Source organism: Micromys minutus (genome assembly GCF_963924665.1).
Source record: "Micromys minutus genome assembly, chromosome: 21".
Lineage (NCBI taxonomy): Eukaryota > Metazoa > Chordata > Mammalia > Rodentia > Muridae > Micromys > Micromys minutus.
The window spans coordinates 40,720,300-40,742,258 of NC_137956.1; the positions used below are offsets into that span (position 1 = coordinate 40,720,300).

At 44.5% G+C, this 21,959-nt stretch overlaps 1 protein-coding gene across 1 annotated transcript; it reads left to right on the forward strand.

The window, feature by feature from the left end:
- Nucleotides 1-7,979: 7,979 nt before the first annotated feature.
- LOC308434413 (serine protease 42-like) lies at nt 7,980-13,063 on the forward strand (the record flags this gene model as incomplete). The annotated part of the gene is made up of 5 exons (XM_080934685.1): nt 7,980-8,205; nt 8,508-8,664; nt 8,972-9,234; nt 10,703-10,863; nt 12,848-13,063. 5 exons carry the CDS (start codon nt 7,980-7,982, stop codon nt 13,061-13,063), a joined length of 1,023 nt encoding a protein of 340 aa, XP_080790811.1.
- Nucleotides 13,064-21,959: the final 8,896 nt, after the last annotated feature.

The following is a 21,959-nucleotide window of genomic DNA, read 5'->3' on the forward strand; positions in this document are numbered from 1 at the left end:
CTGAAGAGATGGCTCAGCAGTAAAGAATACTTGCTGCTTTTTCAGAGAATCTATATTTGTCCCTCCAGTCCCAAGGGATCTGATGCCCTCTTCTGGTCTCCATTGGCACCAGACACACACAGACACACAGACACACACATACATACACACACCACATATACACATAAAATCAAACTTTAAAGATCTTTAAGAGTAGGAAATAGGAAGAACATAGTTTGTTCTTTGGCTGTAGTAAGGATGTTTTGGGGTGGAGAGAGTTTGTCAAGCACTAACCTTGCAAGCGTGAACCCATGAGTTTGACACAAGGAATTGTGTATAAAAGAGCTAGTCATGGTGACATGTGCTGGTACTAGCACTGGAGACGTGAGCATCCGGGCACTTGGGGTCAGACAGTGTAACTTACGTAGTCAGCTCCAGGAAGGAATGACAAGAAATGACACCCAAGATTGTCCTCTGCCTTCCTGATACACATGTGTATGTGCATACTATACCTGAACATGGTCACATACAAGATGCTTGGATCTTTTATTCTTTTCCCCATTTATTTTGTTTTTTCACTATCTCATTTTTAAAACTTCTAAGTGCTCTTGTCACTGTCATTGTCAACGTCACCATCATCATCATCATCACTGTCCTCCTCCTCTTCTTTATCATCATCATTATTTTGGTTTTTGGAGGCAGGGTCTCTTTGTATATCGGAGTGCACTATGTAGACCAGACTGGACTCTAATTCACAGAGGTGTCGCCTGAGTGCTGAGATTAAAGATGTGTAGCACCTCTCTCCCCATATCTTCCTCTCTCCCTTCTCTCCTTATCTTCTTCTCTCTCCCTCTCTCTCCAGGGTTTCACATAGTACAGGCTGGCCTTGAAGCTGTTATGTAGCTGAGGCTGGTCTTGAACTCCTGATTTCCCTCTCTTATCCTCCCAAGTGCTGGGACTATAGTAGTGAGCTACTACTCCAGGCTCAGGTTTGTGGTTTCCTGTCTGCCTTTCTGTGCTGCGTTTTCCCAGTTGTTTTCTGTGGCGCTGGCACACCGCTTCGTCTCCCTTTCCTTGTATTTCTTCATGCTTCTGGCTCACACTGTCTAACTGGCTCCTTTCCAGTGGTCTGAGAGCTGTTTGTTCTGCCCTTCACAGTTGTGGTTTCAAGGCTGGGCCTTTTTTGTTTTCTTAAGTATCTTTATTGGGGTATAATTCACATATCACACAACTCTCTCATGTCAAGAGTACATTCCAACGGCTTTTGTATGTTCCAGCGTTGAGCAACTACCACCACAGCACATTTTAGAACGTTTTCAGCACCCAAGAAAGAAACCCGAGGACCATTAGTAATCATTCCCAATTTCTCACCCTCCCCACCCGCCCATCTTTTCCCAGTCACTGTCCTGGCAAGCATTGCCTATTTATGTCTCTCTGTGCTTGCCTATTTTGGAATTTCTTTCTCCATACTTTCTGGCGGTAATTCTGCATCTTCTGACTTCTTCCCTTCTCTGCCTCCTCCCTAGCCACCTAAGCCTCTGGTATCCATTATTCTGTTCCTCTGGGAGACATCTTGTTTAATTATGTAACAAATCAATTGTTCTTTTATTTTGGGAAACAAGGTCTTGCTATGTAGCCCAGGCTGGCCTTGAACTCAGTGTTCTTCAGTCTACACCTCCTGCTTGTTATATTATAAATATAACAAAGTTTGGCCTTTGTTTGTTTTCAGACAGGGACTCTTGTAGATCAGGCTGGCCTTGACCTCAGTGTGTGGCAAGAGTGATTTTAAACTTCTACCTCCTGTGTGCTGGGATCACAGGCAGGTCCCACCATTTCTGGTTTCATGCCATGCTAGGGACCAAACCCAGGACTTCCTTCGTGCTAGGCAAGCACTCTGCCAACTGAGACGCATCTCCAGACAGCTATCCCTTGTTCTGTAGCTGAGGCTGCTTTGGATCTTACTCTACCCCAAACTGGGAGGGAAAACCTCCCACTCAGGCTCTCAAATGCAGGGATTAAAGTTGTCAGGCACCACACCTGACTGGTTGGTTTTATACTGAATTTATATGTTTATTAAGGAGTTTTGAGACAGGGTCTTATGTAGCCCAGAGTGGCCTTGAACTCCTGACTCTCCTCTCTTCATGTCTGAGTTCTGGTACCCGCCCTGTATTGCGATTGCTGCTTTCAGACTTGTCACTTGGCCGACAACTCTGTAGTTTGATTATAATGTGCCCTGGAGATGACTTTTTTGGACCGAATACATTGGGGACCTGTATCCATCTTGGATCTGGATCCCTGTCAAGATCTGGGGAGTTTTCAGCTATTATTTTATTAAATAAGTGTTCTGTTTCTCTCCTTACCCTCTCATCTCCCATAATGTTCATACTTTGCTCAATTGTTTTTTAAACAGTTCATGCGTGTGTGTGTGTGTGTGTGTGTGTGTGTGTGTGTGTGTGTGTGTGTGTGTTTGTGTGTGTCTATCTATGCACAAGTGCATGCAGAAGTCACAGAGCTTCCGGTCAACCTTAGCGTCATTCATTCTGGGTTATCCACCTGGACTTTTGGAGACAGGCTTTCTGATTGGCCAGGAGCTCATTAATTAGGCTAGAGCCCTGGTTAACAAGTCCCATGGATCTCTCTGTCTTTGTCTCCCCAGGGCTGGGGTCTAGGCCAGCCTGGCCTGTTCCTCATTACTGTAGCCCAGGCTTGTAGTCCTTTCCCCAACCCCTTCCTCCTGAGTGCTGGGACTGCAGGCATAGGCCACCATACCCACTCCCTCTGGCCTTTACGTTCAGAAATTCTTTCTTCTGCTGGACCCCGTCTATGGCTGAAATTCTTTTGTCTGTGTGTCTGCGGCTATTTAATTTGTTGAATTCTTCACTCTCAGCATTTCTATTCGGCTCATTTTCCTGATGTCTGTCTCTCAGCTCACTCTGATGAAATGAATTGTTCTCTTGATTGCACTGAGTTACAGTCTGCATTTTCCCCACTTGGCTGAACTTCTTGCAGTTAATTATTTTGAATTCTTTCCCAGGTAATGCATTTCCTTTTTGCTGGGGTTAGTTATTGGGGACTTGGGCATTTCTTTCTGACAGGTTAATTTGAGGTCTCATTCTGTGTCCCTGCACTGATATTCCACAGTTGTCTGGTGGGGCAGATAGATCTTTTGGTTTCTGTATCAACTTTTGTAGGGAAAAAAAAACCTTTCACCTGCTGATGAGTCCTGGCTATCAATCCTCTGGCCCTCATGCCTTAGCCTTGAGCTTAGGTGGGTGTGGAAGTGAAGTAATCTTCAGCTGTAACTCTTCATCAGTAATGCTCGCAGGTACCAGAGTTTAGGTGGTAGGAGTTTGTGATGGGGCAGCGTGACCTTCAGAGGAGCAAAGGTGTGCAGCTTCTTTACACGTTCAGTGGGTGCATAGTGGGTCCACTACCTTGGAGCACAGACTCACTGTGAGGCAAGGTATGAAGCTACCCTGTGCACCCAAAGGAGTACATGTGTCCCTGCAGTGCCTGTGTTTCCTTGGGAACAGGATGCCCATGGGTTCCATTCTAGATGATTCTCTGGGCCTTGACTCTGAGTGCCCAGGGTTAGGACGCTGCAGCCACGTAAGCGTGGTCCAGTGATGGTACCATCTTGCACAGAGGGATGAAGTGCTAGTGGGCTTGGAGTAGAATGCAGTCTACCAGTGGCTGTGATTCCAAGACGACATTGTGCTAGCCATGGTACTCTCATCCCAGGCCTGGAGAGACAGAGGCAGGCAAATCTCTGTGAGTTCGAGGCCAGCCTCATCTATATAGAGAGTTTTAGGATAGCCAGAATCAGATAGTGAGGTCCTGTCTGTATTTCTTTAAGAAAACATTTTTAGTTCCATAAAGAAGAATTGTTCTCACTCACTATGATGCTTTCATTCGTATGCGTCACGGTGCTTTGCTCTTGTTGGGATGCTGCCCTCCGCCATCTCTCCTTCCTGCCCCTCGATGATCCCCTTCCACACCCTCCCAGCCCCCCACATCAGATAGTCAGTCTTTGGTATTCGTGTCTTCTGTGCATCTGTTTAAATCAAGATTCAGCCTAAAAGAGAAAACGTTATATCTTGTCTTTCTCCTTTCCATCATCTTTTGTGTGTGTGTGTGTGTGTGTGTGTGTGTGTGTGTGTGTGTGTGTGTGTGTGTTGGTTTTTGTTGTTGCTTGGTTTCTGTGGCCTTGAACTCACAGACATCTGTCAGTCTCTGTATCCCATGTGCTGGGATTAGAGGTGTGTGCACCATTATGCTTGAGATCCAGTTCTTTACTCTTTGTTCTGTGTGTATGAGATGAAACCTAGGCACCCCCAGTCAGCTTTTTTCTCTCTCCTTCACTCCCTTCTCCCTCCCTCCCTCTCCTGTGGTGCCAGGGTCTTACACATGGTAGGCAAGTGTTTCACCACTAAGATTCGCTCCCAGCTTTGACTATGTCTTTCTGTAGTGACAAGTATTGGGATAAGTACAGATTTCAAATTATTATTATCATTATCGTCATCATCACCATTGTTTGCTTATAGCAGTGTGTAGAGAGCTGTTGAGTTTTTCTTGGTGTCTGTTCACTGTAAGTTACTGGCTTTCTCTCCTTGCCTTGGAGAGGTGGCTTCTCCACTCTTCTGTAAACTTACTCTGCCAGCAACAGATTGCTGCTATTTGTTCCTGGACACTTGGCAGGGTGTGTGTCCGTGCGTGTGAATGTGTGCACACGTGTGTGTGTGCAAATGAGTGTGTGCATGTGTGAGTGTGTATGCACATGTGTGTGTGCTTGTGTGTGTGTGTGTGTATGCTCATGTGAATGTGTGCCTGTGTGTGTTTGTATGTGTGCACGTGAGTGTGTGTGCTTCGATTCTAAGAGCCACCTCCTTAGGCAGGTACGTGTTTTGCAGATAATGATGTGGGCTCCTAGTACAGATTATCTCATGTTGGCTTCACCCGCTACCACATGGGCCTCCACAGTTAGGCTTTTTATCCTCCTTCCTCTTAGTATAAGGCTTTCTTTTGGGGGGCCGGGCTGGGGTGAGAAAAGTGTAGAAGGCTCTGAGACTGGCTTCATTCCTCTTGTACGGTATTTCCCTCTTGCCCGCCTTCTCCAAACCACATTCTAAGCGAGGCTTTCTTTGGTCGTTTGCCCTGCCTCTGATCTTTCTCATAAACACTTGATGGAAATTTATGAAGAAAGGCCTATGAAAAGGTACAAATTTACTTTGGATTTGCAGCTCCTGGAAGTTCTAAAGTCTTACAGTAGGCCACACTCTGTTTTTTACATATTTAAGACAATTTATTGGGCCCGAGACGAAGGTATGGCTCAGTGGTAGAGAGCACTTGCCTAGCACGCATGAGGCACTAGGTTCAAACCCAAGCATCTACGCATGGGTGTGTGTGTGCTCGCGTGTGTACAGAAGGATGTGTGGAGCTCAGGAAAACTCTTTGGATTGTGTGTCTCTTAGTGTGGGTTCTGGAAGTTCAATTCAGGAGGTCAGGCTTGTATGGCAAGTACCTTCACCCTCTGAGCGATTTGACTGACCGCAATCTCTTGCCCTCTTGGATTAAAAGGCTCCATGATTTCTAACCTTAGGACTAAAAGGTTCTGAAGTATTTTCCTGTTTCATATAATCACACCATTGATGTAGTTGCAATAGACGCAGTGTTTAATCTCTGAGGCTGCTTCAGTTTCAACACAAATGAACAGCTTCCCGAGTTTCTTACCTAAGAGTTAAGGCACCAATTGGGGAAGGTGACGGCAATTTGAATAAGGGCACATTTGGGCAAATTTGTGCTCTCTTAACCTCTTAGCTGCATCAAACCTCTCTTGATAATAGAAGCAGTGGTGAATTTGACATGTCTTGCCTTGTTTAGCTTGGGGACATCCGTGCTTTACTTGAAGACGTTACATTATAAAGACTTAACAATTTGGGTCCTGTACCACTTTAATCTAATAACCAGAATCACACCCCAGCATGTACTAGGGCAGGTTCAAAGTATGAGGCAGGGGGAGAAAAGCTTCCTTACAAAGAGAATTCACATGGGCTTTGGCTACTATTGGTAGCTGTTACTTTAAGCCCAGATTGGGAGTGTGTCTACCAGAAGCTCACCTGTTAGTTAAAACAGGTGGGGGTAACTCTTGGAGCTTTCCACAAAATGTTAGAAGTTCCTCGCTATGCTGGGCTTGTGGCTCAGTTGGTAAGAGGGCTTGCCTCACATGCACAGAACCCTGGGTGGTTTTTATCATTTTTCTGTTTCCCCCTGAGACAGGGTTTCTCTGTGTAGCCCTGGCTGTCCTAGGACTCTCTTGTAAAGACCAGGTTGACCTTGAACTCACAGAGATCCTCTTGCCTCTGCTGTCTAAGTGCTGGGATTAAAAGAATGTGCTACCACCACCTAGTGTTTTTGTTTGTTTGTTTGTTTGTTTTGAAATCTCCCTGCATAAGATTGGTGTGGCAGTACTTGCCTATAGTTCCAGTACTTGGGAGGTGGAGGCAGGAGAATCTGAGGTTCTAGGTCATTTTTGGGTGCACAGAGAGTTGAGAGACTTCTCTACATGCATGAGATACCCTGCCTCAAAAAGAAACAATTTGAAAGCAGAGGGCTTCTGGTGGCTTTGGGAGTACGGTTAGAATGTATGATCTGCTTTCCTAGTCCTCTTATGACCAAAAGAGCATTCTGAAGAATGTGCCCCTTTCTCAAGTGCCCTTGTTAGGGTTTGCATTGCTATGAGGAGACACCATGCCCACAGCAACTCCCATAAAGGAAAACATTTAGTTGGGGCTGGCATACGGTTTTGGAGGTTCATTTTCATTATGGTGGGAAACATGGTGGCATGCAGGCAGACGTGGTGATGGAGGAGGAGCTGAGAGCTTGACATCTTGGTCTGTGGCAGCAGAAGTGACTGTCAGCCACCCTGGGCACAGCTTGAGCATAGGAGATCTCAAAGCCCCTCCCTACAATGACACACTTCCTCCAAACAAGGCCACGCTTCCTGAGAGTGCCACTCCCTATGAGACAGGCTTTCAAACACATCAGTCTATGGGGGCCATTCTCAATCCAACCACCACACCAAGACATTGAAGCATACATTGCTTTGGAGAGTAAAATACCATCAACCTTGAAAAATGCAACGGCTCTCCTCCTTCAGCTAGGGAAACTTGAGAAGCACAGAAAGTCACAGGTTGCTGTTCTGGTTTCCATTCTCCCACAGGGATAATAATGCCCAGGATCAGAGGCCCTGGACATCTGAGCAACAAAGAGAAAACCACGAGTTACCATAGAAGACATCAGGGACACAGAGTAGTAGGAATGGATTGACCTACAGGTATCTTTGGTAGTGGCTAACTTAAGAGCGTAGATTCATTTTTATTTCTTGCAACTGAGTGTTTTGCCTGCATGTATGTATGTGCATGCCTATTGCCCACAGAGGCCAGAGGAGGGCACCGGATTCTGGAACTGGAGTTAAGAACAGTGCAAGCCTCCGTGTGGGTGCTGGGAATTGAACTGCACGCCTTTGCAAAAGCACTGAGTGCTTTTAAACATTGAGCCATCTCTCCAGACCTGGACATTGTTAATTTCCTTTCAACGTGCCCCAGAGCTGAGATAGAAGAATCGCCTACAGGTAGAAGTCTGGTGAATGAATCTCCATCTGTGGTGCCTTTTTAGAGACCTAAGGCTTCCTTCCTCTCTCATTCCCAGAGATCCGTCCTCGCCAGTTCTACGTCAGGCTCCACAGGAAGTAACGGTATTGAATTGGGGGGTCTCCATCAAGGATGGTTGTCTCCTCTGTCCCAGGCTGGGGTGTGTTCAGTGTGTCATGACGAGAGTGGAAGCAAGAAGCCATGACCTGTCACCGATGCCTCTGACGCGCTGGCGCCTCCTGCAGCCCTACGGGAGTCCGTTTCTCGTGATGGAACCGAGGGTGGCCACGTGAGTCTGGGGGACGGGTGCCACCTTACTGGGAGAGGGGGTGGGTGGCTTACGTGGTGGCAATGGCGTCCGGAGGTGGCTCCCTGGGCCTCATAGCCTGCCTCTTGCTGTTTCAGCTAAAGCCCTGCGAGGCCTGGTCAGCTGCCTCCATAGTCTCTACTTCCGGTTTCCCCTCGGGGCTCACTGATGCCCCGAGAGAAATCCCACCGCCATCCACCCGGGTGCACAAGTCCAAGGTGGCCTCCCATGGGTCCAACACCCGCTCTCCTTTCACGACGTTTTCCGTAGGTAATTTGGTAAGGGTTGTGTCTGTGGCAAGGGGAGGACTGTGTCAAGGCTCAGAATGGGAACTAGTGATACCCCGAATCTGAGAGACACGGGTGTAGCTCAGGCCACTGTTGTGTAGAGTCTGGAGGATAGCGACTGCCACGGGGGTGTGTATGACTCCGTAGCCTTGACTGTATGAAGTGCCTGAGGTGTTCAACAGGGCATAGCTTCCTCCTTGGCTATCGTTGGGGGCACGTGGTGCTACTGTGGAAACGCTAGCATGAAGGGCCCAATTCTTATGAGTTCTTTTCGTCCTCACTCAGTGTGTGGCCAACCCTTTACGAAGATCATGGGAGGGGTGGACGCCGAAGAAGGCAAGTGGCCCTGGCAGGTGAGCGTTCGCATCAAACACATGCATGTCTGTGGAGGTTCCCTCATCAACTCCCAGTGGGTGCTAACAGCCGCCCATTGTATTTACAGGTGAGGAGTGGTGTTGGGGAGGGTTCTGGATGGAAATCCTGCTGTCTAATCTACCTGCCTGACAAAAACATTCCAAAGCAAAGAACGGGGTGGTCAGGCCATGACCGTCTTGTTACTAGAAATACTTAGGGTGTGGCCCAGGCAAAACAATTGAGAGATTAATAAAGAGTTTTAGTGATAGAGACAGGAGGGTAGAGAGTAGCAAAAGAGGTTGGGAGCCATGTTGAGAAACGGGGTCCAAGTGGAAAGGGTATATAAGGGAGCTTGGTTGGGTCATGGCTAATGAGGCAACACATCTTTTCCACAGCCGAATTGAGTACAACGTCAAGATGGGCGATCGGAATGTCACCCGACAAAACACAAGTCTGGTGATTCCCATTCAGAGGATCTTTGTCCACCCTAAGTTCTCAACAACCGTCGTTGTAAATAATGACATTGCTCTCCTCAAGCTCCAACACCCCGTGAACTTTTCCTCTAACATCCATCCCGTATGCATCCCTTCAGAGACTTTTCACGTGAAAGCTGGAACCAAATGTTGGGTGACGGGATGGGGCAAACCAGATCCAGGTGGTAAGACTTGGCGCTCAGAAGGAAGTTCGGCCTTATCCCTAGAGTAGACACAAAAGATCATGGGAGGCAGACTCCTTGGCAGGTGGGTGGGAGGCAAACAGTTTGGCAGGAGTCAAGGTAATGGTCATCTTAGGTGATCCCTGATCTTGTGTTGAAGTCTTTTGTTGCAACACAAACATCTGATGACAGCCCAAGAAAGGTATCAAAGATATCTCTCTCTCTCTCTCTCTCTCTCTCTCTCTCTCTCTCTCTCTCTCTCCCTCTTCTCTCTCTCTCTCTCTCCTCTCTCTCTCCCTCTCTCTCCTGGGAACTGGAGTTGTGTCAAATTGCCTATTGCAGATTTGTGGGGCAATGGGCTGCGTGCTTATGGGAATTGCTCCATTCTCTGTGGACAAAGGCCAGAGGCGATGGGATTCTCCTGGGTGGATATCCATATTTGATTTATTTTACTTGGTGTGAATGGGTGTCTTGCCTCCCTGTATGTCTGTGCACCACGTGCCTGACTGATACCTGCAGAGAGGAGGGTGTCAGAGCCCCTGGGACTGGAGTTATGAGTTGCAAGTCTCCATGAGTGAGGGGTGTGACCCTGGGTCCTCTGCACGAACAAGTACTCTTAACAGCTGAGCCATCTCTCCAGCACTTTGGGTGGATTTTTTTCTCATGACAGGATGAGCTGCTGGCCAGCTTCTCAACGGAAGTGCCTGTCTTGGTATTTATGGAGTTCCTTGTGTCTAGAGGAATTGGGTGAGCCACAGGTCTCTGTTGGTATGCTTCTTAACCGTGAGAAGTCACATGTGATACCTTTTAGGGTTCTATCTCTTGAGAGCCTGAGATTGTGTTCTAGAAAGTGAAGAAAATTGGCTGGGTGTGGCGTTACATGCAGAAATATGGACGGTTTGAGACAAGTCAGGGCTACGAAAAGACCTCATCTCACTGATAAACAAAAATTAAAAGATGCCCAGGCTATCTGCTTTCTATCACAGTGACGTCAGTAATGTGTTGTCATTTCTTCATCCTCTAAGGCCTTGCTTCCCTTTCAGAAATATTACCCTTCCTTTGTTTTAGTTTTGCCCCCTTTAAAGCATGAGAATTAGACCCAGGCCCTTAAACATGCTAGTGAAGGGGTCTAGCATGAAGCTATATTTACAGCCCTTTCTACTTTTTGTTTTGAAACAGAGTCTTGCTAAGTTGCCCAAGACAGCCTTGAACTCACACTGTAGCTCAGGCAGGCCTTGCACTTGAGATTCTCCTTCCTTGGCCTCCCATGAACTTACAGACTTAGGCCCTTAGGTCTGGCTCAATTCTGCCTGTTACTCAATCCTTTCCTATTACAGTTTTTAGTCTCAGTTTCCTCTGTGTCAAATGGGGACAATATTAATTTCCCTGCCTTTGTCCAGGGGGATTCTTGAGTGTTTGAGGGCTTGCTATCCATTGAGCAGATTTATACGCTGCTGATCTTTTTCATTAGCACCAAAAGTTCCGACAGAAATTCTCCAGGAGGTGGACCAAAGTGTCATCCTTTATGAGAAATGCAATGAGATGTTGAAGAAAGCTATATCAACTTCTATTGATCTAGTCAAGAGAGGCATGGTCTGTGGCTATAAAGAACGAGGAAAGGATGCTTGCCAGGTAAGTTCATGGGCTCCTTCCTTAGCCTCAGATGCCAAGGCCTGAGTTATTTGCTAACCCTTTTACTCAAGAAAATTCATGGGGAGAGCCCCAATATCCCATGGCTCCAGGAACTGGCCTCACCCGATATTTCTGTGTAGCACAAGGTGGCCTTAACTTGAGGATCAGCTTGCGAGTGTTGAGATTGCAGGGAGACCCCACCGTGTCCAGCTGGTTTGATCCTCTCTAAAGGAGCTGTGTAGGTGGATGTGTGGGGTTCCTGTTTATGTGTTGAAGTGGGAGATGGGCAATATAATAATGTTTTGTATCCAGTTTCCCTATGTGGCAGTTCCCACAGCAAAGGGAACATGAGCCAGAGTTAGCTCAGTTAACCTATATCTCAACCTGGCAACGTAACACCATAGCTATCAGACTGCCTTGTGATATCATTTTTAGAGATAGGGAACAGTATGCTTAGGCGATCAGAGGTCTGAGAGTACCTCTGATGTTGTCCAAGTGTGTGGGATGTACTTGCAATCCCAGCACTCATGAGTTTGAGGGAGGAAGATCAAAAGTTTAAGGCCAGACTAGCCTCCATAGTGAGTTTGAGGTAAGTCTTGGTTATAGAGTGAGGTCTTGTCTCCATTTTAGGGATGGGAAATAAAGAGCAGTAGACAAGAAACCCTAGGTTTGCTCCCCGGCACTGGGGTAGAGGATACAGACGCTTTAAATACCCAGAGCAGTAGGATAGGGTTGAATGTGGCCAAGTTCCTAGAGAGGCCCAGACAGATGTGGGAAGTGTGTCTGGGTGAACATGGTCAGATTTCCCTTTTAGATCAGTGACTTCCTTGGATGTGTAATTCCAGAACCAAATGTCTTCAGAGCATGTAGAAGATGCCATTAAGTTCTGACCAGGATCTAGGGCAACCCAGTACTGAGGAAAGCATATCTGAGATCAAATTATCAGTTCATGTGAGGTTAGGGGTGGTAAGAGATACTGAGGAAGCCCATGGTTTGTTTGTGTGTTTGTTTAATGAGTGCACTGTAGCTGTAGATGCACCAGAAGAGGACATCAAAGCTCATTACAGATGGGTGTGAGCCACCATGTGGTTGCTGGGAATTGAACTCGGGACCTTTGGAAGAGCACTTAGTGATCTTAACTGCTGAGCCATCTCTCCGATCCCCCGAAAGCCTATGTTTTTTTTCCACTGAAGTGATTGGTAGGGTCTCTGAAGCAGGTTGGGAGAAGAATATGCATAAACGGGCTCTGTAATTGACAAGGATCTCGCTGTAGAGGTTAGGCTGGAAACTGCATTGAACGTAAGGAGCTGCTACATAGCAATGATATTTAACGGGATTAAAAACAAGATTTGTTTCCATTTGATTCGGGTGAGTGGTTTGCTTTCATGTGTTTGTGTGTGCCACGTGTGTGCAGTGCCTGCACAAGCCAGAAGAGGTGTCAGATCCCCTAGACCTGGAGTGGCAGGTGATTGTGGGTCACCATGTGGGTGTTCTCGGCTAACCCAGGGTCCTCTGCAAAAGGAGCAAGTGCTCTTAACCACAGAGTCATGTCTCCAGCCCCTTGGGGGGGTGGAGTTCAGAATTTAATACCACCGTGACTTGAGAAATGATGAAGTTGACCGCAGAGCATATTAACATTCCCTCATTAACTCTTCAGTGGCCACGTGTGCATACCCAGTCCCAGCATTTGTGTATTACCAGAAGCTTGGGCATGGCAGGGAGGTTTTCCCCACCCTTCTCTCTTTCTGAGACAGTGTCTAGGTATGTAGTCCAGTAGGCTTGAACTCCCTAAAATCCTTCTGCCTCACCCTCACTAGGGCGGATACTATAGGCATATACCACTGCACTTGGCTCTGGCTGGACCTTAGGGGTGCTCAAGGACACCATGTATGAGCTTGTCTCTTGGGGGGTCTTCTAGTGTAATTAGCCAAATCCAGTGGGGACCAAACCCATTCTCGCCGTATGTTTCTTCCTCTTTCTTCAGGGAGATTCTGGAGGCCCGATGTCCTGTGAATTCGATAACAGATGGGTGCAGATAGGAGTTGTGAGCTGGGGCATCAGCTGTGGCCGTGAAGGACATCCTGGAGTTTATACAGATGTTGCCTTCTACAGCAAGTGGTTGGTTGCCGTGGTGAACCGGGCTGCTTGTTTGCACCCAGTGGTCTTCCTCATCTCACTGCTGTGTTTGCTGACCTTGTGACATCTTATGGACATGGTGATGGCTCATCTCATTCGAATCCTCTTCAGGGTCTCTCTCGATTTACCTTCCCAATGCCATTTCTTCGAATCCCATTTGGGATCCCTTGCCCCAGAGAGAGTCACAGGGGTCTGAGAGACTTCAGAGTGTTCTGCCTGGTGCTCTGGTCACCATCCTTGGGCACACTACTCCCGAGCTGTGCTCTACCTGGAAGTAATGAAGGTTAATCAATTTCAGTTGGAAGGCAAACTGGCCTGCCAGGTAAATGACAGTGACCTCTGCAAGGATGTCATCAAGGATGGGGGGGGGGGTCTCTTAAGTGCCGGGAGCAAAGGAGTTCACCACCATCGCCTGGCTGTGCTCCTAGTTTTAATACTCTTCTTTGTGGCATTCCTGAGAAAAACAAACTTTGTCTCTGCACTCTTGGTTTTAGCTGTGTTGAGGACATTTTTCCCTCAGCCAGAAGAAAACACAAACTAGGTCCCAGAGGATTTCGTCTTCTGCCTCCCCCTCCTTGTCCCTCTCCTCCCCCGTCCTTGTCCCTCTCCTCCTCCTCTTCTTTTCTTGTCACCATTAATGTTTTTCATTCTCCCTCACTAGGGATCTTTTGCATATTCTCTTTTTTAAGGGTTTTTTTTTTTGCTATTTTTAATCCAAATTTTATTGCTGATTTTTAAAACTATCCTTCATATATTTTGATAAGAGTATTAAATTTAAGACTTGGTTTGCTTTTAACTGGGGGTTGCGAAGAATTTTCTGTAATTTTTTCCCCTAGGAAAAATGTTTCTAGTTTTAGCATTGACACTTATGCCTGGAATCAACAAATTAATTTTTGCTCATGGTATATAGTATAGATCAAAGTTTGCATTTCAGTGCTTTTAATGTTGACTAAGTTGTTACATGTATTGTTGACTGATTTGCTGACATGTATTCATTTTAACATGAACTTGAACTACTAATTGGTAGTGTATTTCAACACCTGTTCCTTGACTCTATCCAGCTCCATATCTATAGACATAACTTTTTTTTCAGCCTACTTTTAATAAGGGTTCAATCTCTCCTCTAGCCCACAGCCCAGCAAAGGTAGTGGAAGAGAAAAGTTATTAGGCTATGGGGGAAGCAGACCTGTTTAGTAACAGTTCTTTGGTGGTGAGCTCAATCTTTTTGGTAGCAGTTCAGTCCCATAGCAAACACCAAATACGACTCAGCAGATGCAGACCAGTGCTCTAGGCAGGGAAACACCAGGCGCGAACCAGCAGCTGTAGTTCAATCCTGAAGAAACCACAAGGCTTGCCAACCTGCCTGAGGAGAGGCTGGAGAAGCAGCAGGCTGTCATAGAAACGTCACCAGCAATTCTTTGGCGAGTTTCTCTCAATGACGTCACCACTTGTTGAAGTTGACAATGCTATGTAAGGCGAACCAATACACGCATGCACTGTTGAAGAATGGTGAGGAGGAGCAAATCAAACCAGTGCTCAGTGCTTGTCTCCCACTGTCTGTGGGGTCATATTTATACTCCTTCATGGCAGGTTCTTTCACGTGTTTGCTGTACCAAAACATCCTTTCACCCACGTCTGCTTCAGGAAAACATTCCTTCTTGTGTCTACTTTAGCAAGACATCCCTTCACACAAGTACTTCAGCAAAACATCACTTGATATAACTAACATTTCAAAAAAAACTAGAAGTTTCCACTCCATGTATCTAACTACATATTCATAAATAAAATGCCACTCTGTCCCAGTTACTGTGGTTTCTAATCTTGCAATCTAGTAGCGTTGTGCTCACAAATTTATTTACATTTTTCAAGCTGCAGTCTTCTTGGAACTTAGATATTGATTCTAAAATGTGTATGGAGGGCTTTAGTGATAGCACAGTTTGTAAACTGCTTGCTGCATGTACAGCCTTGATGACTTGAGTTCAAGCTTCAGACCCAACCTACATAAAAAGCCAGACATGGTGGTATGTACTTATGATCCAAGGGCAAGAGAGGCAGAGGCCAGTAGATCTCTGGGACTGCTTAGGCTTCCATCTCAGCCTAACAGGCAAACTCCAGACCCAGTGAGAGGATCTGTCTCAAAAATTCAAAGGAGACAGCTTCTGAGGTGCAATACCCAAGGGTGACGTCTGGCCTCCGTGTTCAACTTGCGCACATGTACCTGCACACACCCAAACACACACTTGTATGTAAACACACAAATAAAATGGCTGGAGTGATGTAGTAGTTAAAAGTGCTTGCTGCATGGATCTCACCACCCATGTCCAAGCTGCTCAGAACCATCTGCAACTCTAGTTCCAGAGTATCTGGCCCCTAAGGGCACCTGCACACGTGTTTGCCTATACACTCACAAATAAAAAAATAAAATAAGTATTTAAAATTTATATGGAAAGATCAAAAGACTCAGAATGACTAATAGCATTGATACAGGTTTTAAGACTTTAAAATGATACATTAATCAATAGAGGGATGTATTGTCATTGGGACAAAAATATAGATTAGTGGAAAAGAACGAGGACTCTGGAAATAGGTCCACACCTCTTTGGCCAGATTATCTTAATGAAAGTACTAATGTAACCCACTGAGGGGGGTAGTTTTTTTTATTTAGTAAATGGTACTGAAGGCTTGGGAATGCACTTCAGTACAGTAGAGCTCACATCTAGTGTGCATGAAGGCCTTAGTTTAATACCCAGCACCACAAAAAAAAAAAAAAAAAAAAAAAAAAAAAAAAAAAAAACCACAAAAAAAGGGGGGGGGGTTTAGAGAAATGGTCTTTGTACCTAATGGTGGTGGCCCAGCGGCACTTGGGAAACAGAGGACTCTGTGAGTTCAAAGTCAGAGAGTTTCAGAACAGCCAGGACTTGAAAAGAAAAGAAAGAAAGGAAGAGAAATGGGCTTTGGTCCTCACCTTGCAATGTAACTTCTAGGAGAAAGCCTGAAGGAAAAGTTTTTTGTTTTTTGGGTTTATTTTTGTTTTCGTGTGTGTGTGTGTGTGTGTGTGTGTGTGTGTGTGTGTGTGTGTGTGAGTGAGAGACAAAGATTTCTTTTTTACATGAGGCATAGAAAGTATGCGCACTGACTGGTGAGGTGTCTTTAGTAGGTAAAGGTACCTGTTACCAAGCCTGAGGGCCTCGGTTTTATTCCTGGGACCCAATGGGTGGGAGGAGAAAAGTGCTTCCTGTTGGTTGTCCTTCAGCCTCTACACCTTTGGCATGAGTGTGGAGTCACACACATGCACACGCACACATACAGGCACACAGACACACGAAATTTAAACTACACACACTACAAGAGAATAGTTATACTGAGATCTTAACTGTTCTGATCTGTCTGTCTTCAGTCTTGAAGGGGATTAAGACTGCAGGTGAATTTAGGACTAGCCAGACATGGATTACAAACTTTTTAGATAAGCTGTTCTTAAGTGGTCGACAAGCCACAAACTGTGGTTTTTAACAAAATCTCAATCATTCAATTTTACCAATAAAGACTTGAGAACCTTTCCTTCACTTCCTGTCAACTGGTTGCTTGCTCTTCCTCTTTATCTATGACTGATTTTATTTAATCCTGTTTATAATATTCAAGCAGAAAGGTTTGGATTAAAGGTGCATGCTGGGGCTGGAGAGATGGCTCAGCAGTTAAGAGCACTCACTGCTCTTCCAGAGGTCCTGAGTTCAGTTCTCAACAACCACATTGTAGCTCACAAACATCTGTAATGGGAACTGATGCCCTCTTCTGGTATGTCTGAAGGCAGCTACAGTGTACTCATATACATAAAATAAATAAATCAATCTTTTTTTTTAAAGACCATGAAAGTCCCAAAAAATAAAATAAAGGTGTGTGCTAAGGCTGAGCCATACCACAACTAAATAGAGCTTTTTCCTTCAGTAAATAACGTAATCTTGGGGTTCACAGTTAATCAAATATCCGGCAACAACATACAGATCTGAGAAGGAATCTGTTCCAAAGTTTAAAGTAACAGAAGAAGCTCAAAAATGAAGGCAAAGAGGCCAAACTCTTACTGCCAGAAGCCATCTAAGAGAAGCTAAAAACTAGTGGGTGATCTTCCTGAGATAGTGTACTGGCTAGTTTTGTGTCAACTTCATACAAGTTGGAGTTATCACAGAGAAAGGAGCCTTCCTTGAGGAAATGTCTCCATTAAATCCAGCTGTAAGGCATTTTCTCAACTAGTGATCAAGGCGGGAGGGCCCAGCTCATTGTGGATGGTGCCATCCCTGGGCTTGTAGTTCTGGGTTCTGTAAGAAAGCAGGCTGAGCAAGCCAGGGGGAAGTAACATCCCTCCATGGCTTCTGCATCAGCTTTTGTCCTGTGTGAGTTCCAGTCCTGACTTTCTTCAGCGATGAACAGCAATGTGGAAGTGTAAGCTGAATAAACCCTTTTCTCCCTTACTTGCTTCTTGGTCATAATGTTTTGTGCAGAAATACAAACCCTAAGACAGATGGTTATACTATGGATTGTAAATCTATGATGGTTTCGCTTCTTTAAGCAAGGCTAAGAAGATATATTTTAGGAAATATCCCTGCTATTAATATGTATTTTCTGTTAGCCCACCCTTTTGAGCAGATTTCTGCAGATCAGCAAAGATGTACTGTCTTGTAGTGATGCTATATAAACAAAAAGACAATTCCTTACTTTTTAATGATGGTTCTATAAGAATTTCTAAAAATTATATTAGTAAAATTTAAGATATTTTATTACAGGACAGCTATTAATCCCTTTCTGATGCTAAAACTGCAGTGAGAACTGCCAGTCTTCAAGCATCATGAGTTAATTTCTTCTGAGATAGCAAGCAGGCACTTACAACTGAGAGCACACCCCAAGAGGCTGTAAAACAATTAAGGAAAGGTCATAAAAAAGAAACTAACAATTTACTATAGGGGTAAGGATAGATGATTAAAAACCTGACTGGGGTTATCTATTCAAAACCTCAATAATATCTTAGTCACAAAAATTATGTTTTTAAAAATTTTAATGAACTTGTTAAGCTGGTGACATAATGAATGTTTAGTCAGATAATTACTCTTAATGGATGTGCATATAAACATTTTCTGTTGTAATCTTCTTTTTCAACCTGTGATTAGAATTTATGTTTGAACTTCCAGTGAACTTTTGTTAAAAACAAAACAAAACAAAACAAACAAACAAACAAACAAAAAACCCCCCCCCAAAAAAAAACCAAAAAAAGAATGCTTGGAAAAAAGATGTGATCTATTCTCCTAGAAAAGATACAAAACATTAGGAAAGATTACATTGAATGGTGTTGGGAGTAAGATCATTGGGAGCAAGGACACTGCTACATTGGAGAAGGAGGAGAGATTGGGAGGAGAATACAGCGTAGCATAACTTCAGAAATTATAAGGCAACTTAAAATGTTAAAAGAGCAATGTGCAGAATGCAGAGGGGAAGAGGAAAAAAGGAGAAGCTGCAGAGAGAAGGAGCAGGCAGGCTTCTCCTAACCATGCGACAGAATGGGTCTTTTCTTAATAGCAAGGTAGGCTTGTCTTACTAAACTGAACAAAGCTTTCTTCTTACAGACTTGGGTTTAATTCATTTAGGAATAAAAGAGTAGAACCTTTTTCTTTATTTATTCAATAAAGATTGGAGCTCACTTTCCATCTAGAATGCATGAGTTCTTTCTGCACTGGTGCTTTGTCTTTTGCTCCACATGCATATGTAAGTGTGGATGTGTGTGTGTGTGTGTGTGTGTGTGTGTGTGTGTGTGTGTGATTAGGAGATAAGTATGTAGCTACACCCAACTGTTTGGAATGGAGATGAATGAATATGTAAGCATGAATCTATATATAAATTTATGTGAGTTTATCAATATTTGCTTATATAAAAGTTCTTCCTTTTGCAATCGGGACTCTCTTTTCCTGGTTCAATAGAAGCTTAATTCTACAAGCTTCCCCCTAGCTTGACAAATGGGAGATAAGGCCTCTAGACAAGAGGAGAAAGGCCCTAGCAATTAATCCTTTACTTAATCTCCTGCTGTTTTACACTGAGATGCTAAATGCCAGAGACTGTTGTTTTCCGGCCTCAGACAGGCAGGTCAGTTACCTTGGCAAAGTGACTTAGACTGGTAAATGTTTTATTATCAGACAGCAACCTTCAGTATCTCTCAAGACCAAGTCTTGCCCCCACTGATGCTCTTCCCCTCGACTACCTTCAAGAAAGAAGCAGAAAGAAGAATGCCAGGGCTGGTCTCTGTCACTTCTGCTTGTAATTTTCCATATGGCATCTGCAGGCATGAGTCACCATAGCAGGGTCCAATTCCTTTCCTTTGCTACATCTATATTTTTATATTTATAATATTTACATATTTATATTACCCAGAATCTGGAAAAATCCAAATGTCTATCAAAGTTTAATGGCAAACAAGGCAATTCTATCAACCTCTGAAAAATAATAAACTCATTTGTTGTTAAAATCCTAAGAAGCCAGATGTGATGAGTTAATAGAACAGTAAGTCAGTAAAGACATGTATGACAGTTCATGCTTCAAACTCTAGCCCTTCTTTCCTTCAGGAGGTAGAGGCAGGGGGATTGAGAGTTCAGGCTGAATTTAAGGTCAGCCTGAACATTTTAGTGAGATGCTATATTTAAAAAAGAAAAGGAATCCTGGAGTAGTGGCACATTTTTAATATCAGCACTTGGAAGGCAGAGGCAAGTGGGTCTTTGTGAGTTCAGTGCCAGCCTGGTCTACACAGCAAGTTCCATGACAGCCAGGGTTATGCAAAGAGGCCTTGTCTAAACTCCCTTCCCTTCCCCCATACACACCCAGCAAAGAAAGGACCAATGGGCAGGAGAGATGACTCAGCCATTAATAGCATTGGCTGCTCTTCCACAGAACCTAGGTTCAACTCCCAGCAATCACGTGGTACTTACAACTGCCTATAACTCCAGTTTCAGGGGATTCTACACCCTCTTCTGGCTTCTGCGGGCGCTAGACATGCATGTAAGTATACAAAAGCACATGTAGAAAAAAAGACCTGTACATATAAAATAAAATAGAAGTAGAATAAAGAGAAGGAGGATGGAGAGAAACTGCTGGTATTTGTGTTAAATTAGATGAACTAAAAACCAACCCAGCAAACAAAACTTGGCCAGAAGAAGCCAAGACCCCCTGATTTTAGATTGTAGACAGTTTTCTCGCCTGTTCTCAAATTCACAATTTATGTTCTTAGTGTTGTTTGGAGTCCGCCTACACAAGTTTATTCCTTATCATGTCTGTGGTGCACAGTAGCCTTCAAACTCCTGTATCTCACTGCGTGGAAGATGGGACAGAGAGGAGTTGCCAAGAAGATGCTGATTTGAGCTCGATAATGCTAGAAATTTGTCAAAGCCAGGACTAATTGCAGTCTTTGAGTTGTGCATCTTCTTAAACAAGAAAGGTGGTAATGTGGGAACTTCAGGAAACTGAGATGTTAGTGTTATCCTATGTTGTTATCAACATCATGGTCATCATCATCATCATAGTCATCATCAGCAACATAGTCTTCATCATCATCATCATCATCATCATCAGAGACTCTCACATAGACCAGGATTTTCTTGAGTTTATAATAGTTCCACCCCAGTTTCATAACCACAGGTGCATAACATCGTCCCTGGTTGCTATTTTTCAGAATCAATTGTCAGTCAGTGAACAAAATATTAAATTTTATAATATTTTCACATGTGTACATCAGTTACACTTTGCTTTTCTTCCTCCTGCTCCACTCACTGCCTGCCCCAGTGTCCCCTATCGCTGGTCCTCTTCACACACACACACACACACACACACACACACACACACACACACACACACACACACGATTCTATGAAGGAAATAAAACAACCATCTCTCTCTTCCTAAGCTAGGTTAATTCTGACAATGATCTGCAAGGAACAGGGGGCTGACCTTGGTGCTTAAAAATACTGACCATTCTTAGAGAAAGCCTGGGTTCAATTCCTGGAACCCACACGGAGGCTCACACCCTCTAGTTCCATGGCACCTGATGTCCTCTTGTGACCTCCTATGGCACTAGACAACATGTAGTGTGCTTGCATACAGGCAGAACACTCATACATATAAAAAAGAAAAGAAGTGTGCAGTGTAAAATACATTTTCACACATCAGAGGACTGCACTCCAGGAAAGAAGAGGTATAAGTGAGGGAAAATATTGGCTTTCTATGTATGGGCAGTTTTCGGAGTGCATAACAAAAATCCAAAAGGAAGAGAATGATATCATAAATGACCAGGCGAAGGTAGCTCAAATGCAAACTAACCTCCAGTATGTGGAAGAGCTTAGGTGTTTTCTAGATTCTTATAGGACAGACGGTACAATTCAGATAGCCATCACTAGTTTATTCCAGTTGGTCAGCAATATTCCATGTATTAGGAGACCAAAAGAGGAACAATATCTTCTGCATGTGAAGTTTTTCGTTTATAGTTAAAGAATAATTGACTTATTAATTTCTATTTGTAATGACGAATAAATTCGTGAGCTGGGCAGCAGTCGTGGTACACACCTTTAATCCCAGTACTCGGGAGGCAGAGGCAGAGGCAGGCAGATTTCTGTGAATCTGAGGTCAGCCTGGTCTACAGATCAAGTTCTAAGACAACCAGGGACGGACACACACACACACACACACACACACACACACACACACACATACAATCCTATTTCTTAGATCTGATGTAAACTGAAAAACATGTTTTTCAAACCTACACTAAATGTGGGACCCCATACACATGATGAGCATCCTTACCCTGTTCCCTCCCTTCCATTGTATCTTTCTAACACCTTGTATCTTGTCTCTGAGAACACCTTATCTCAACTATAAAAAGGACTTCAGGAGACCTGCAGGGGCTGCTCTCTCAGATCTCAGCTTAGGACAAGACT